General features: G+C 32.6%; 2 protein-coding genes across 3 annotated transcripts; one reads left to right on the forward strand and one right to left on the reverse strand.

Moving 5' to 3' along the window:
* Positions 1-1,563: 1,563 nt before the first annotated feature.
* Positions 1,564-7,187, forward strand: LOC114389030 (something about silencing protein 10-like). Of its 2 annotated transcripts, none has more exons than XM_028349615.1 (16): positions 1,564-1,812; positions 1,968-2,056; positions 2,263-2,350; positions 2,711-2,862; positions 3,049-3,195; positions 3,382-3,494; positions 3,762-3,849; positions 4,049-4,228; positions 4,765-4,938; positions 5,045-5,122; positions 5,278-5,417; positions 5,497-5,623; positions 6,035-6,291; positions 6,427-6,487; positions 6,579-6,647; positions 6,769-7,187. In XM_028349615.1, exons 1-16 carry the CDS (start codon positions 1,695-1,697, stop codon positions 6,898-6,900), a joined length of 2,013 nt encoding a protein of 670 aa, XP_028205416.1. In that variant the 5' UTR covers positions 1,564-1,694; the 3' UTR covers positions 6,901-7,187. The 2 variants fall into 2 exon arrangements, with proteins under 2 accessions (XP_028205416.1, XP_028205425.1); XM_028349624.1 differs by having other exon boundaries at positions 5,281-5,417.
* A 1,289-nt stretch (positions 7,188-8,476) lies between these two features.
* On the reverse strand, positions 8,477-14,472 carry LOC114389042 (eukaryotic translation initiation factor 2A-like). The gene is made up of 13 exons (XM_028349635.1): positions 14,337-14,472; positions 13,901-14,255; positions 12,939-13,125; positions 12,011-12,245; positions 11,851-11,919; positions 11,325-11,426; positions 11,088-11,128; positions 10,156-10,289; positions 9,786-9,849; positions 9,600-9,696; positions 9,401-9,522; positions 9,174-9,196; positions 8,477-9,075 (listed from the first exon to the last, which is right to left on the reverse strand). Exons 1-13 carry the CDS (start codon positions 14,374-14,376, stop codon positions 8,988-8,990), a joined length of 1,557 nt encoding a protein of 518 aa, XP_028205436.1. The 5' UTR covers positions 14,377-14,472; the 3' UTR covers positions 8,477-8,987.
* Positions 14,473-16,540: the final 2,068 nt, after the last annotated feature.

The following is a 16,540-nucleotide window of genomic DNA, read 5'->3' on the forward strand; positions in this document are numbered from 1 at the left end:
TCACACCCACTCCACATAGCGTGCAGGCTTAGCGGGCCGACCGACATTTCACAAAAATAATTAAAAATAAAATAAAATTTTTGAATATTAAATTTGACCCATTTTAAACCAATTTAAAAATGAACTATGAATTATTTATTAATTTTTTTTTCCCAAAATGGTAATTTAATTTACATCTTGAACCAACATCATATTTATTTAATCTATAATTCTATCTAAATTAAAATATTATATCATCATTCACCAACCATTAAGACATATAAAATTGCTTAATTTCTATACTTTTTTAAAAATTTATTTTTACTAAATTTACACTCTTTATTTATTAGTATTATATATTTTTATATTAAATTATAAAAATGCTGTGAGGGACCACAGATAAAACTCATTTAAACCTGCAAGTTAAATGGATTAGGTTAAAAAGCCCCAAATCAAACAAGCTCAAAATATAAAGGGATTTTCTTCCTGCACCAGTCCAATCTCAAATACACCCAACAAAAATTTATAATTCCAACATTACCCTTTTCAGGTTTGGGGAGATGACCATGAGCCATACTAAAATAAGAATGGAAGAGGCTTGGACAATTGACGAGGTTGCGTTTGATGTTTGAGGCCTTTCAGTAGATTGCTTCATTCCCCCCACTGGTTTGAGAACAGCTTCTGCCAGTGAAGCTTGCGAACTTCCTTGAGATGAAAGAGCAAAGAATGCACTAGCAGTACATTAGGCCAAAGTTGTTGCATTGGAGAAATCACATAATTGCAACATTGATAGCATGATCTGGAAGATTGAAATCTAAAGAACGGGGGTAGGATCAATTCAAGGCAATTGTAGATGTTAGATTAGGGGTTTAGTTGGTTCTTTAAAAGTAAATGGGGGTTGTCTTAGTATTTTTTATAAAATTTTGGCACTACTGAGTGTTAATCCTTATTTAAGTTGTATAAAATAAAATTTAACTTTTTTCCGCTGTAATTTTTTTAAATATACGCAATAACTGATTGTGAATAGAAAAATAGACTATGACTTGCATTCAGGTTATCACATTAGTAATTAAGTCTCAATTAAATTAGTTTTATTTTCTGATTTGTTACCTACAATTAGAATATCATGTGCAATGAGATTTTCATCCCCACCTACATCTATTGAACAGTCAAGTGGTCTTGATCCAAAGACATACGTGGAGGTAGTAATTATAGTGCTCATTTAATTATTTCTTTTGCATCCCTTGCCTTGCCTTTAACGTATGGATCATATAGAAATGCTTATCAATTATTATTTTTGGTTGTGTCTTGAAGGTCACTTTTATAATAGTAATCAAAATATAACGTTTAGGCAGGTGTTTGAATCAACTTTGCGGATAGTTGATGTTAAGAAGGTTACGAGATGGGTGTATTAGAGATTGTAAGTGAAGGGCAAATTTGATTTTTCACATGTTTTGCAGGGTGTATTTGAGATTGGACAAATGGAGGAAGAATATCCCCTCAGTATGGGCAGGGCAGGCCCATACAGCGGGTGGCCCATTATTTTCGCACCTCTTTTTCTTTTTCTTTTTTTAATTCACATCCCTAATTTTTTGTTAGGTTTACTCAGTCTGGCCTTAACCCCTCACCTTACGCGCCGGTGCGAGACGCGTGAGTGTGAAGAAGAGACAAAGGTGCAGTTCTGGGGTTTGGCGGTGAAGAACAGAACACACACGATGGGGAAGAAGAGAGGTACAAGTTATCAAAAGAAAGATGCCAAAAGCTCGAAAAGTAAAACAAGTTCTCGCCATGGTGCTTATTCCAGTGATGACATGGACGACGATATTGATACTTGTAACACCATTTCTTTCTTCTTTTATTCTTTTCCTTTCTCGAGTTTAATTTTTCGTTATTATTTGTTTTACTATGACCAGCACTATATGCTAATTTTCTTATGATTTTTGGCGTGGTTGTTGCCGACTCACTTGTGTGATGCTTTGGTTTTGCAGTTCATAAGCAGAGGGACATTGTCCCCCTTGACATAAATGATGATGCTGAAGAATCGGAAGATGAGGAGCTCCCTATTTTTGATGTTCAGGTTTTGGTTGCTATAACTTATAAGCTCTTTAATTACTTAATTTTTTTTAATTTACGAAACCTCTTCTTTCACTCAATGGAACTTGAAATATCAAACTCTTTATGTTACTTTTGCTTTGCTTAACAATTAGAATAGGACTGTTAACGACAATTTGTATTTCATTTGTATACTTTGTCTCATTTTTTTTCTTCAAATATCGGTCGAAGGATATTGATGAAGATGAGGATGACGAAGATGAGGATGATGGTGAAGATGACGACGACGACGACGACAGGGATGACGTTGTGGCAAAGAGTAAGTAAGATATTTTATATTTGATATAGGTATACATATATATATTTCAATCTTCAAAGTACTCAATTAAATTTGATAGAGCTAGATGATGAGGTTTTATAGTAAAGACAAAAATGCATATATCATTTTTTATAAAAATATGTTCCCATGTTGTTGCCCAATTTTAGTTAATTCATATTGGACATTCTATATACCTGCTGTGTCTGTTGAAATTCTCAGTTATTAAGCATGTATTTATAGTTTTGGCTTATGAAAAAATATTTTTGCTAAAAAATCCCTTTGTTACTTGTGCAAGTTTTTTAAAGTGTAATTTATTCAAGAGTTGTAATTTCACTAAATCTATGGGTATGCTGTGCTTAGTGATTAGGCAAAGGAAATATTTACAGGGAAAGTTTGGTGGAGGCGATGATGAAATGAATGATGCCGATGATGATGATGAAGATGAGGAAGATTATAAACTTACATTGGGTGGGAAAAAATTCTCACACGGTGCTGAGAATCGAAATTTTGAGGTGACTATTTGAGCAATGCATGTAAAACTAAAAAAAAATTGTTTTCGTAGGTTAGGTAACATTTAAACCATTGATGTGTAGATGTTCTCCTGGTGGATCCATGACTCCATGATCTAACTTTAAAACTATTTGTTTTCTGGTGCATTTTATTGTTTCTGTTAAGTAATTGTAAAATTTTGGTTTAAGCTACAATCAAGTGATGATGAGGCCCCAAAAGAAGAGGAAGAATTGGCATTACAAATACAAAGGGAGAAGGCAAAATCCTTAACAATGGAAGACTACGACCTTGTGGATATAAGTGAAGACAAAGATAATGAGAAATTAACTTTGAAGGTTAGTGCTGTTGATGATCTCGTTGGTTTGTTGCCTTATTGTGGTCAATTTCCATATTACTTGAGGAAAAACACAATGGAGGAAGGAATATTAGGGCAATAAAACATATGGTGAAGGCATATGATTATGAGATATAGAGGTATGGTATCTATCAACAAACTTGTACTAAACTTCTATATTTTACAGGATGCATCAGATAAAGGAAGCGAAGCAATAAAGTCACTGGATAGAGATATAAATTTCAGTGTTGATGAACTGAATGCTTTGTCAAAGGAGGAGCAAATGAATGTTTTATATAGGTTAGGATGTTGTCTTCATCTTTCAGCCAATTGATTATGATGTTACCTTTTAATGCATTGCTTTAGTTTAATATCTGCCATATTCACTGGTGGATTAAATAAAACAGTATCAGATATTCACACACACACACACACACACACACACACACACACACACACATATATATATATATATGTATGTATGTATATTTGTATTAAAACATGTCTATGTCAATGCTGTCATTGTCCTATGCTTCTTCTTGACTAGTGGCTATCTTCTCCTTGCAGATCTGCTCCAGAATTAGTTGATTGGTTGTCAGAACTAAATGAGGCACACAGACAACTCGAATGTGAAATTAACCCATTTTTAAGCAAGGTTTTTCCTCTTGTGGCTTTTCTTTTTTTTTCCCTGATCCATGGCCATGCAAACCATGTAAAAAGAGTTTGGCCTGTATAAATATAAAATAAAATGCTTAGTTTCTATAGGAGTAGAGTCAGTCAATTTATATCTATCAATAATATATCTAAAGAGTCTTTCCTTTGATTTTATAGTTATTTTTTTATCTTTTGTGAAGGTTAAAAAGGGGGAAATAGTTATGAAAGGAGAAGTGCGTTATTTTGAGTTGAAGCAGCTTATTTTGCTGTCCTATTGCCAAGCTATAACTTTCTACCTTCTCCTCAAGTCTGAAGGGCAGCCAGTTTATGATCATCCCATAATAGCTCGCCTTGAAGAGATCAAGAAATTATTGGATCAGGTCTTGTTATTTTCAAAATACCTAAATATCTGTGACTTTAAGGATCTAGTTTCCAAAATCATTTGTCTTATGAGTATGGTTAGTGTAGTGACATAAAGAGCTTCCACCGGATGGAGAGCCCAAATATCACTTATTCATGCCTTGGCTTTCTTGTATACAGGATTGTCCATTAATGCTGTAACCTGGAAGTAGATGTAAGGGTATAGATATATGGCAACGACATTGCTTCATTAGTCCTGTTTTGCTAGATAATCAATGTTTCAACCAAATTTATTGGAAATATGTATGCTTATATTGGATGATTTATTATATTGCATACACCTATATTGGCAGCCTTGCTTACTCAATAGACAAACTGGTATAATTCATGCTAGATTAATGTATGAACTCTCTACTATGATGTCATCGACTGTGCATAGTTATCTGCCGACATTTACACCATTGATGTGCAATTGCACACAAATATTGGATTTGAGATGGTTTGTTTTCTCTGTTTTTTTTTTTTGCAAATTTTTAATGTGTGCCTCTCTCAACAGATAAAACAACTTGACACAAAACTTCCATTTGAACTTGAGGACATTCTTAAAGGAAATAATGGGTTAGAAACAGTAGTAAATTCAGATAATGAGAACGCTCCAACAACAGCTGATTCTATCATTAAAAACCAAGAGCAGCCTCTTGTCTCTGCCAAATCAACAGAAGAAACAGTGGTATTCGTCACTTCTTAATCTTGGCTTTTATATTTATCTGTCATCCAAATGGTAACCTTAAAAAATGTCCTCAACGGTCAACATTTTCTTTTATGTATTGATGCAGCCTAACAAGCAATTTGAGATGCAAAAATTGGAAACCTCAAAGAATAGTGTACAGAAAACAAGAAAAGTTAAACCTCAGGTGAATTATAGATCATGGCATATGATGTTTTGTACTTTTACTTTGTTTCTATTGAATCTCAGTATAGTATACCCAGAGTGTACCTTTTCATTTGATTTATTTTTTGTTGTTGTAAAAAGTTATTAATTTGACCGAGATAAACCTTAACATGGCAGAAGGATCACATTGGCGCACAGAGTTTGGAAATGCTAAAAGTTAGAGCTTCCCTCGAGGAAAAACTGAAAAACAAGGGTCTGTACAGCTCCATTGCTCCAAAACCTAGTAATGCATTAAAACGTTTGAAACCAGTTAATGGGTATAGCTTCACTCTTCTATCCTTTACATTACTTGTTTCAAGCATGTTGGAACTTATTAGCCACTTACAAATTTCACAGCATGCTCGAAACATATGATGATTTTAATGATGATACCATGGATGCCAACGGGGAAGCTAGATTGATTAATGGTTCTGGCTCCAAAAGAGTTTCTCAGTTCCTTAATGCAAATATGAAGAAGCCCAAGGTACTGAACTTCAAAGTTTTGCATGATGAATTCTGATGTCTAATTTCCTTTGCAATTCATAGTGGCTTGCACATTGTAAGCTACTTTAAAATGTCATTTTAACCACTGTATGTTGGTTAAGCCTACATTTGCTAAAATGAGTGGAAGGACTTGGGTCCCTTATGCCCTGTTTGGTAGAGAGGAGAGAAATAGGGTAGATGGAAATAAAAAGGGAGAGTAGAAATAGGTGAAGGGTAGAAAGTGGGCCTACTGCCAAATTTATTTCATTTTGTTTGTCTAAAAGTTTGTGTAGTACTGAAGTTCATGATGCAAAAAAAAAGAAAATCTTTCCTTTATTTTAGGCTGTAAAAATATTCATTCTTTATATCACCTGCCTTTGAAACATCTAACTGATCCTTTTTTTTGAGTAAGGTGGTTTCTGGTGATGATGATTTACCAAAGAGAGATGATATTGGTGAAAGACGAAGGAAACATGAGCTTCGGGTGTTGGCTGGTGCTGGAATTAGGACTGAGGATGATGATGATGATCAAATGGCTGATCTTGGACCTAATGAGGTTACCGATGAAGAGGAGGATGGTGGAAGTGGGGACTCAGAAAATGAATTTTACAAACAAGTGGAACAACTGCGAGCTGCAAAACTGGCAGCAAAAGCTGAGACTTACTCAAGGTGAAGTTTTTGTAGCCTTTTGGCTCTTTTGTAACTTGTTCGGGATATATATTATGCTTCAACATGACTTGGCTATTTCAATTTTATTGTTGCCATCATCTTCAATTTGGTAATAAAGATTGATTGCTATTACAGGAACTCTTCAGTCTCTTCATTGCCAGAGACTGTAGAAGGAAAGCGCCATATTTCTTCTCAGGTTCTTGCTCAATCTACTATGGTTTTTAACTGAATTGTTCATTATTTCTTACAAAATTGCAAGTCTTTACCTTGTTGCCAATATGCTGCAGATCGAGAAGAATAGGGGACTAACCCGCAATCGCAACAAAGCAAAAAAGAATCCCAGAAAGAATTACAAGGTACTCACTCTATCTAGAAGCATTCATTCTTTTGGGCTAACAAAACTCCTCAAATTTTGTTTGTTTAACTGGTGTCTTTCTTGCTTGACCAAATGTTTTTTCTCGCTATCCCAATGTGCAGCTCAAGCATCAAAAAGCTGTTAAGAATCGCAAGGGGCAGGTTCAGAGTATCAAGAGGCCGACCGCTCCTTATGGTGGAGAATCCTCTGGAATTAATGCGGCTATCAGTAGAAGCATTAGATTCAAGAGCTGATATTGTTATTAGCTTTACAATATATTTCCAAAATTATCCAAGTTTGAATCATTTACGTAGATGGAAGTATCTTGTTTACTTATTACAACGGTGAAAGTATAGCCTGTAGGGTATTGGTTGGGATATAAGCATATATGGCATATCAAGTCATTTGCAATTTTGCCAGTTTTGATCCTGTATTTTCAGAGTAATGGTATATTTTTACTTGTCAATTTTGTAAGTGACACTAAGATTGTGTTTGGATTGAGAATTTTAATTGAGGAAAGTAATTTATTTGAGAATTTAAATTTTTTTAATCTAAAATTCATTGTTTGGATATTTTTTTATGAAAAATTTAAGTTTTTTGAATTTTAAAACAAAACTTTAAACAATTAAAAGTGTGAAATTTAAATTTTTTTAATCTAAAATTCATTGTTTGGATTTTTTTTATGAAAAATTTAAGTTTTTTGAATTTTAAAACAAAACTTTAAACAATTAAAAGTGTGAAATTTTAATTTTTTTTTCTAAAGGGGAAAATTAAAATTCTCTTAACCTTTCAAAATGTTTTCGTAATTCCTTTATAACCTTCATCTTTTCTTCTATCTAAAAGTTTTTAAAAATTTGCTTTCAAACCTACGACTCATTTTCTTTCACTCACAGTTTTAATTTTTTTTATTCAAACACAAAATTTTAAAAATAAAAAAATTTCAATTTAAGTATTTAAAATTTTTAGAATTTAAAATTTTTTAGAATTTAAAATTTCTTCATCCAAACACACTCTAAAAGAGTTTTAGGTTGATGAAACGAGCTTCCGTGAATTTTAAGGGGAGGAAAGTTATAAGTTATTGTGTTTGGTTTTTCGTTGACATGAATTTTTAAGCGTGTTAAAGAAAAAGTTTTTACAGACCGATAAGTTATTTCTTAATGAAAATCAAATACAAGGCTGAATATCATTTTAGTTACTATTTTATGTCATTCAAGGACGTATGGATTGGGAGCAAGGTGGATTACAACGTTGGATTTTTTTTCCTTAATAATTCACGTCAAATTTTAACGTTGAACACTATATATAGAATATCTAAGAAAAATTCTAATCGAAAAAAAAAAGTTAAATTACTTATTCAGTTTCACGATTTATATCTTTTAATCCTAATAATTTGAAAGTGATTTTTTAGTTCCTATAATTTATATTTTAATTTTATTTTAACTTTTTGGTCCTTATAATTTATATTTTTATTTTTTTTTATTTTTATAGTTTAAAAATAATTTTTTTAGTCCCTATAATTTATATTTTAATTATCTTTTAGTTTTTATTAAAAAAAATATAAAAATAATTAATTACAAACTAATTATAAATTATCAACTATTTTTTATTACAAACGTGTAATTAAAAAACAAAACTAAGCAAACCTAAATTTGTCATTATTATTATTCTTGTATTCGGGTATCGAGGGGGGATAGGGTGCGCACCCTACTTATAATTCCACTTCTCATACAATAAATACTTCTAACTGGAAATTAAAAGTTTTATTGTTAACTTTTTATTGCATGGATTATTGAGATGAGATTCATTCCGAACAAAGAGCAACACTCAAACTTAAAAACTACATTTAAGTTTTGTTCTTGTTTCTTTTTGTACTTTGTCCGTATGTATTAGAAACTACACTTCTTGTCCATATACTCTTATGCCCGTGTGTGCATGTACGTACACGCGTGTGAAGCACCCTACTTATAATTCCATTTCTCTTGCAAAAAATACATATTTTATCGGGAGGAGAAAGGGGCATTTATCTTCTACTCTCACCTTTTATATCCCAACCGGAAACAAAATAATGTTTGTGACCAACGTATAATTTCACTTCTCTTACAATAAATACTTCTTTTATCATGAGGATAAAGAGATTTATCTTCTCCCACCTTTTATATCCCAGCTGAAAACTCAAGAAAGCACAAACCTACAACATGACTTCAATCACGTCAAAATCTGAGCAAACCAAAACTGCCCAAAGTTGCCAGTAAACCAAAATCTGAAAGCCTCAAATTTTCAGGTGCGCGAGTGCAGTAGTAGAAAAGCAATTTAGAACGAGTCAGGAAGAACATTGATTCCATCATGAAGAACTGGCATCAGAAGCAGCCTTTTTCTCCTTCTGTTTTTCCCTCTTTTTCTTGTTTCGTAATGCATTCTTGCTCAGTGTTCTAAATTAATTAACAAATAGCCATTAATAACAGAATATAAATCATAAGAACTTGAAGCATAAAAGAAAGGAAGTGGGGGGTGGAGGAAAGGTACTTACTCTGCAGTAGTCTCTCCAAACAACTGCAAATACAGATCATTTAGGCATCATCAGAGACAAACTAAAAAATGAAACTCGGCTCCAAGAGTTCATGGAAAGATGCATAAACATGCATATAGCAAAACAATTTGGCTATAAAGTTATGCCATGCTCAAGTATTGCTGAAAATTTATATTGACAATTAAGAATAGAAAGAAAGAAGGAGAATAGATTCTGTGATTGGGTACCTCTGCCTGAATAGCAGATGCATTCTTAGCATGTGGTGGACGATATGCAGCAGGTTTTTGTGTTGTGGGGTTGGCAGAAGAGGCCTTTGTAGAAGTCTGGGTAGACTTTGGTGGTCCTTGACCTGCAATTAGTCCCCGGTCTTAAAAGAACAAAAGATACAACTCAACTAAAAGAAATATTATAAGCATGGTCACGAACCTGATGGTTTTTTATCTTCAAGTTGTACCAAATTTAGAGACTTAATTAATTCGGCAATATCACCAAACTTACCAGGTGACTCTGGTTTCCAATCAACCTAAAAATAGTTTGCATACAATTCAATAACATCTGTGAAAAGGTAGTAAAAAAAACAATTAATCAGCAAAAGTTCAAGACACTACTAACCTGGTACAATTTGTCAAACATCTTCTTGAAGTACAATGACCCATTGTAGTGAAAAATCTTGATCCTTCAATAAAAGAAAATAAAATATAACACAAAGGCCTCTCTTTGTGAATAAGACTATGACCACCAAAAAAGTGGAAACCAACATATTACAATCAGTAAAATGTTCTCCTATAAATTATAAGTTATTGTCCAATAAGACCATTAAGTGTTGTTTAAATTAATCATTGACTACTTATGATCAAATCATTGAAAACAGATAAAGTGGCTGATCAGGATGACATTTTACACTAACAACAAAGTAATGTGCCCATGATTAGAAGATTGCGTGTTTTTAGGCATTTTACACTAATGGCCATATATTACATACCCATTGTCAACTTGAAGCCTTGGAGCTGTTGTAGCTGTCATGAAATAGCACCCATCCGGAGACCATTCACTAGTCACAGACCATTCAGCCTTAGTGGCTCCAAGTTGTTTCTTATCAATGTAATCCCAGAATACCTAGCACATAAGCATGAAAAACATATTAAATCTGTTAGTGGTTCCAAGTTCTCACATATGAAGTTCATACAAGAAGCATGTGTTTGCAATCTTGCGTGCATTTGAGCATGAGACATACGAAGTACAGCAGATACTTGCAATTTCTTTTTTACTTCAATTTATTGTTTTAATGACTAAAAAAAATGCTACGTGAATCTTTGGGAACCACTAATTTTGGGAATAATCACTTTCTTTCTTTTGAGAAGCTAGCAAAATCAAGTGATTATTTCTTCAAAATAAGTTGAACCAAAGATGCACTGAAAATAAGAAACCACACATCATTAATCATTAAAAAATAAATGAAATGAAATAGAGAAAAGAAAGAGATTCACTCAGTACTAAGACCAAAGGCACCAACAATATAACATTTTTAGGGGATGTTTGGAAGAGCTCGTTTGAGTTAATCAAAATAGCTTATAACTCCCATAAGTTCTTTTTAGCTTATCCCAATAAGTTTCTTGGTGTGACTTATTTTTTAGCTTATCCCAATAAGTTTCTTGGTGACTTATTTTTTAGCTTATTCCAATAAGTTTCATGGTCAAATATATGGTAATAAGTCCTCATGTAATAAGAGAATAAGCATTTAAGTTGTTTACCCAAACACACCCTTAAGCGATTCTTATACACTAAAAGTGATTGTATGTCATAATTTGTTTTTCAACAAGGTGAATCAATAATCCTAGTCATCACACATCAGATCTTTTTCATAAGAAAGGAAAAATCAAAACAGAGCATATGATTCAAATAGTCAAAACATACCATATCACCAGGCAAGTTACCAAAGCCAGCCAAACACAAAACTGGAAGATAACAATCAAGGAACCCATATTTAGATGCTTGTGTCATAAGAATATAGAATCACTTCAAATTTCCAATCCTACCCAAAAACCCTCAGGGCCTTTAAAAATTTAAAAGAGAAAGAAATCTTATGTTGGGTAAGTGTTTAAAATTTATTTGACTAAATACAAAGAATGCCAATTCATCACCAGAGGATACATTTCCCTTTTGGGTTCCAGCGAATAGTGTTGTAAGGACCAGTTCCAAGCTCTAGTAGAGGATTGCACTTCTTGTCGAACAGAGTTGCTTTAGCAGGCATAACTAAAACAAGTTAAGGAAAAGTGAAACATTTGAGAGATCTATAAAAAAAATAATTAAAAGTGATTAATATAATGAGGACACAAAACACCCATCATATGACTTCTTAAAAATGTACAATTCACAAGGCATCAATAAGACAACAACTATGCAGAAAATATCTAGTCCAGTTTGGTATATTATGGCATATCAAAAACCATATTTAAGAGGGATTCGGTTTTTCAAATAGAAGAGATAGAAAGAAGCAGCTCTAATGTATTTTTGAAAGCATTTCCTATCATGAATATAAAATCACCCCAAAATAAATGTGTGTTTCAAAACTAGCCTGGTATGCCATGTTAGCAGATCTTCAGCAAATATCAAATAGTGGGAACTTTAGTACATGCTGTTTATCTCCATATTGTATATATCATAGAGAAAAGGATACATCCATATACAACAGCAAATTCCAAGCCAGAATATGACCACTGAGCATCATGAATGGGCCCATCTTTCCCTGCCAATTTGTTCAAAAAATTAGAATGTTACCCTTCTGATAGACATTATATAACCAATTATCAGTTCTTTTACTAGCAGCAAGAACATACGAAGAGGCACAAGTCCTTCATGCATCCCATCCGTGGTCAGATAGCATAACTTTGATTCTCCATAGTAACTCTGATTAGTTTTGTCAACATCTGACTGCACCACCACTAGAAGCCCAGTTGAGCCATGATTCCATTTAAGTTGGGTGGTTGAACATCGGAAAAAACTACGTCGAGCAACAGGTTGACTTTGAGACGCATTTCCACAAGCAAATATCTGTACACTAGCAGGAACCCCCTACAAGGTAGAAAACTTAATAGTATTTGCATCAAAATTGAAAAGGTGTGATAAATAATCATTATTTCTAGATGCCTGCCACACAGGATATAAACCTGTAATCTAAACCTTAATTTAACATTTATCAATATTGACTATCAATGAGACATAATGAACAAAGAAGACTGCATATGCAAAGAATTTCAAATTAGATTTCATATTAAACGTGTTTAGGGCAACATATTTTTATAAGATACAGTCATCAGTCATTCATTCATAGGCTACCAATGGCCAATCTGATCTAACAAACCCAAAAAAAATTCAATAATCAATAATTCCATTGTTTGAATGTACACCAATTATTGAAAATTATAATTATAAAGAGGAAGAAAAATAAGAGACATATATTGGAATCCATGTCTTAACTACACATTTGAAAAAATTATGTATAGTTTTACAAGTACCCTAGTTATTGTAATTACATAACAGTATACAACACATAAATACCCAATTTACATTTTTTCTATTAGCCAAGAATCTAGAAGTAAATGAAAGACGCTTGTCCTCCAAATACTCAACCTTTATGCATTGACAGTTCATAGAATTTCATACATTAAAAACCTAACAAACAACAGCATGCCAAATTACCATTCATTTAGTTGCAAAAAACCTAACTAAGCTTTCACCATAAGCATTAAGTTGAGGGACACAAACCTTGGATTCTGGAACAAATGCAGCTACATGAGACCCTGGTAAACTAGAAAGCTCAGCAGCAGCAACTCCGGGAACTCTTAACCGACAGACAACTCCTTTCGAAAAATCCCCAGTATCAAAAAATTGTACCTCATTAGTTGCCAACCGACATGCAGTAGCTTCATCAGAACTAAACTGAATTGCAGGCCTGAAAAACAGACAGACAGTAACAGTTATTAAAACATAAACCATAGCAAGAATGTTGAGCATTCGTCAATAAACCATTTACATACAGACACACAACATCAAGAAAAAATCCCCAATAATACCTTCTACCCAAAGGAATAACAATAAGGGTCTAATTAAACAAACTTCTCTACAAACACTTGGAGAAAAAGAAAATAAGAAAGTGAAATGAAAATAAAATTAGCTTATGTATAAACTAACATATAGAATCTCTGTCATTTAACTTCTCCGTAAAATGATTTTTAACTAATGCAAAAAGCTAATTTTAGCTTATGAAAAAAGCTAATTTCATTTTATCCTTCTTATTTCCTTCTCCTACACTAATCTATAGAAGCTCGGTCATTTAGCTTCTCTATAAACTGATTTTAACTTATGAAAACAGCTTATTTCTTTTTCCTTCTTATTTCATCCTATAAGTGTTAGGGCCTGTTTGGGTAAGATTATGAAGAAAAAAATGAAATGAGCTTCTCTATAATCTAAAATTAGCTTATTTCATTTAATCTTCTTATTTTCTTCTCCTAGAAGTGCTTCTGGATAAGTTTACCCAAACAGACCCTTATGCATAAGCTAAGTTTAGCATGAAAATAGCTTATTTCATTTTTCCTTCCTATTTCCTCCAATAACTGTTTACGGAAAAGTTTACCTAAACAGAGCAAAGGACATGTTAACTAGAATCATAAATTTGGTAAGAAACTAAGAACACTCTGTTTTTCACAATCAACGAATTGATCACAGACCAATTGGCTTTGGTCATGTTCTTCTGTGACTGCTGGTGAACAGCAGCACCGGTCTCGATGCTCCACAGCGTGACGTTCTTCTCCTGCGGCGCCGAAGGCTTCTGGAAGGTCTGCAAGTAAGTTCCATTGGGCGACAAAGCTGCGGCGACGACATTGGGGACTTCAAAAGCCCTAATCTCTTCGGCGATTCTGCAATCGTAGACGCTAATCAGCGAGTTCGATTTTGTCACCATGAGCTTGGATCCGTCGTCGCTGAACTTCGCGTTGATGCATTTCACTTTCTCGAGCTTGATGCTTGGTTGACCGTTCGCGAAGGGAGGTCCGGTCCAGAGCGAGAAATCTTCTGGTCCTCGAACTGAGAGAACGAAAACGAAAATCAAAAGTTAGAGAGAAAGAGAAATTGAATCGAAGTGTGTTGTGTTGTGATAGCGAATACCTAATATCTCGAGAGGTGGTGAGTGGTTATTTGATGCCATTGGAAGCCAAACGACGGAGAAATTGAAAAGCTTGTTACTTACTGTCTCGCCGGAGAGGGAACTCAGTTCAGTTACGGGTTATTATGACGCTTTTTATAAGTTTATTAATAGGATCAAAAATTTTATATTAGATTACTAAATTCAAATTTTCCATAAAAATCTTATATTTTTTAGGAATTAAAATAGATATTTATCCTTTTTATTATATCAGTAAAGGCCAAATTATACTTTTGCTGATTTATCTTGCTTTTTAATTTAACTTGTTACTTATTTTATTTTTGTTAATAAATTATCAATAGATCAATATTGACGGATTTAAATAATATATATGGAGTCATAAATGAATGTCTAGATTCAACAAATTAAATGGGTTATGTTAAATCCAAGTCTACAAAATGAGTTTTTGTAACATGCATTCTTGACTCAATTCTTTCTTCATCAGAATGAAACATATTTTGAATGTTATTTGCATGACAGAGGCAACATATATCGTTCAATCATTTGTAGAAACGTGAACTCAAATCGATGAACCCCGATGCACACATTTTGCTCATCTTTCCTTTTACTTTTTATAGTTTTTAAATGTTATATTAGCAATTAAAAATCGTCATTGTGTTAATTACGCGTGCAAAAACATATCCTAAAAAAGAAGTATTGTTTTATAATGATTTCTAACCTCTATTATGTTAAAATTATTAACAATGTTAATTTTAAATTTCAAAGAAAGATTATAAACGACATTGATTTCAAATTGATGGAATGACCAAATTGAATCAAATTTCAAAGATAAATGAGTACATTTTTTTTAATAAAACACCAAAATGAATCTATATGTTTGATCACAAGTTAATTCAATGAATACTTTTAATATTTAAAATATTAACCAAAACTTATTTCGATAACATAATTATCTCATTATATTGTTTTTTAGTTTCTTTTTATATAAATATTGGACCACAAAAGAATATAACATTATTATTTTTTTAATATTTCAAATCTTGACCAAAATTGATATTGATAATCTAAAACTGGGTGTGTTCAGGAAAACGTTGGTTTGAATGTAACCCACGTTTTTCCAATCCACCTTTTTAGTTTCTTTTATATTTTATTTTATTCATTACTTTCTTTTATATAAATGCTTGACCACTACTGAATACAATAATTTTTTTTAATATTTTAAATCTTGATCAAAACTGATATGAATACAATAATAAATGCTTTTTAATATAAATCTTGACCAAACTTGGCATCCATAATCCGATTCACTCATCATATTCATTTTCAGTTTATTTTCCTTTGTTTACATGGTGATGCCTTCTTGTTCTATATATTGCAAATGAAATGCAACACCTATCTAATCTAGTGGGTATCATTTTCAAAATGTCAACGTCAAACTATGTTCTCATCTTCTTTGCTTTTTCTTCTTGCATTTGGCTTTTGTAGTGCTTATAATGAAATTAGGGTCTATGATGGATTACCTAAAACCAAAGATAGCACCCGTTGGATTTTGTAACAACAATAAGTACCCATGTTCTTTGCCTACGTTGGCGGAGAGGACCCAAAAGAAATCAATATCAATTGGTGGATAAAAGAAGATGGTATATATCGTAGTTATAACAACTTGTTTTGGGAGAGAAAAGCTTATTGGACTCACTAAAATTGTGTTGATATACGATAGTAGCTTGTTTAAATAGAATAAATAAGTTCAAATACTTGTATTTGGGGCTTGATTATAATTATGATCCTAAATCTACATGTAGCATTGATCATGATGATTGATTGTAATATGCAATCGGATTTATCTATTGCATTGTCTTTGCCTATCCATGTGTTTGTGTTTCTTTTAAGTTATATACAATTTATCCCTTTTACCACCATTTGATTTTTTTTTTCTCTCATTGAAAACACCGATTTAATTAACTCAGTTGCTATAGCGATAGAGAATTTTATAGCTATTTGCATAATGCTCTATATTTCATTTTTCCTATCAAGGATCATATTGACTTAATTGAGATGAACCTTAAATTGCACATTTTCGTTGGAAATGCTAGACAAAATTTTGAACTCCATATAATTCTCTTGTGCCAAGTGGATAATGCTTTCTTTTCTTTTCTTTTACTGCAAGTGGATAATGCCTAAAAAATACTAAGTTAAAATACAAAAA

The sequence above is a fragment of the Glycine soja genome, chromosome 2 (assembly GCF_004193775.1).
Source record: "Glycine soja cultivar W05 chromosome 2, ASM419377v2, whole genome shotgun sequence".
Classification (NCBI taxonomy): Eukaryota; Viridiplantae; Streptophyta; class Magnoliopsida; order Fabales; family Fabaceae; genus Glycine; species Glycine soja.

Coding starts and splice junctions, on each gene's coding strand:
- LOC114389030 (XM_028349615.1), top strand. CDS start 1,695: ATGGGGAAGAAGAGAGGTACAAGTTATCAAAAGAAAGATGCCAAAAGC. Junction 1,813..1,967: donor GGACGACGATATTGATACTT/GTAACACCATTT, acceptor TTGGTTTTGCAG/TTCATAAGCAGAGGGACATT. Junction 3,495..3,761: donor CAAATGAATGTTTTATATAG/GTTAGGATGTTG, acceptor TTCTCCTTGCAG/ATCTGCTCCAGAATTAGTTG.
- LOC114389042 (XM_028349635.1), bottom strand. CDS start 14,376: ATGGCATCAAATAACCACTCACCACCTCTCGAGATATTAG. Junction 14,256..14,336: donor ACCACCTCTCGAGATATTAG/GTATTCGCTATC, acceptor TCGTTCTCTCAG/TTCGAGGACCAGAAGATTTC. Junction 11,427..11,850: donor ATTTGCTGTTGTATATGGAT/GTATCCTTTTCT, acceptor AACTTGTTTTAG/TTATGCCTGCTAAAGCAACT.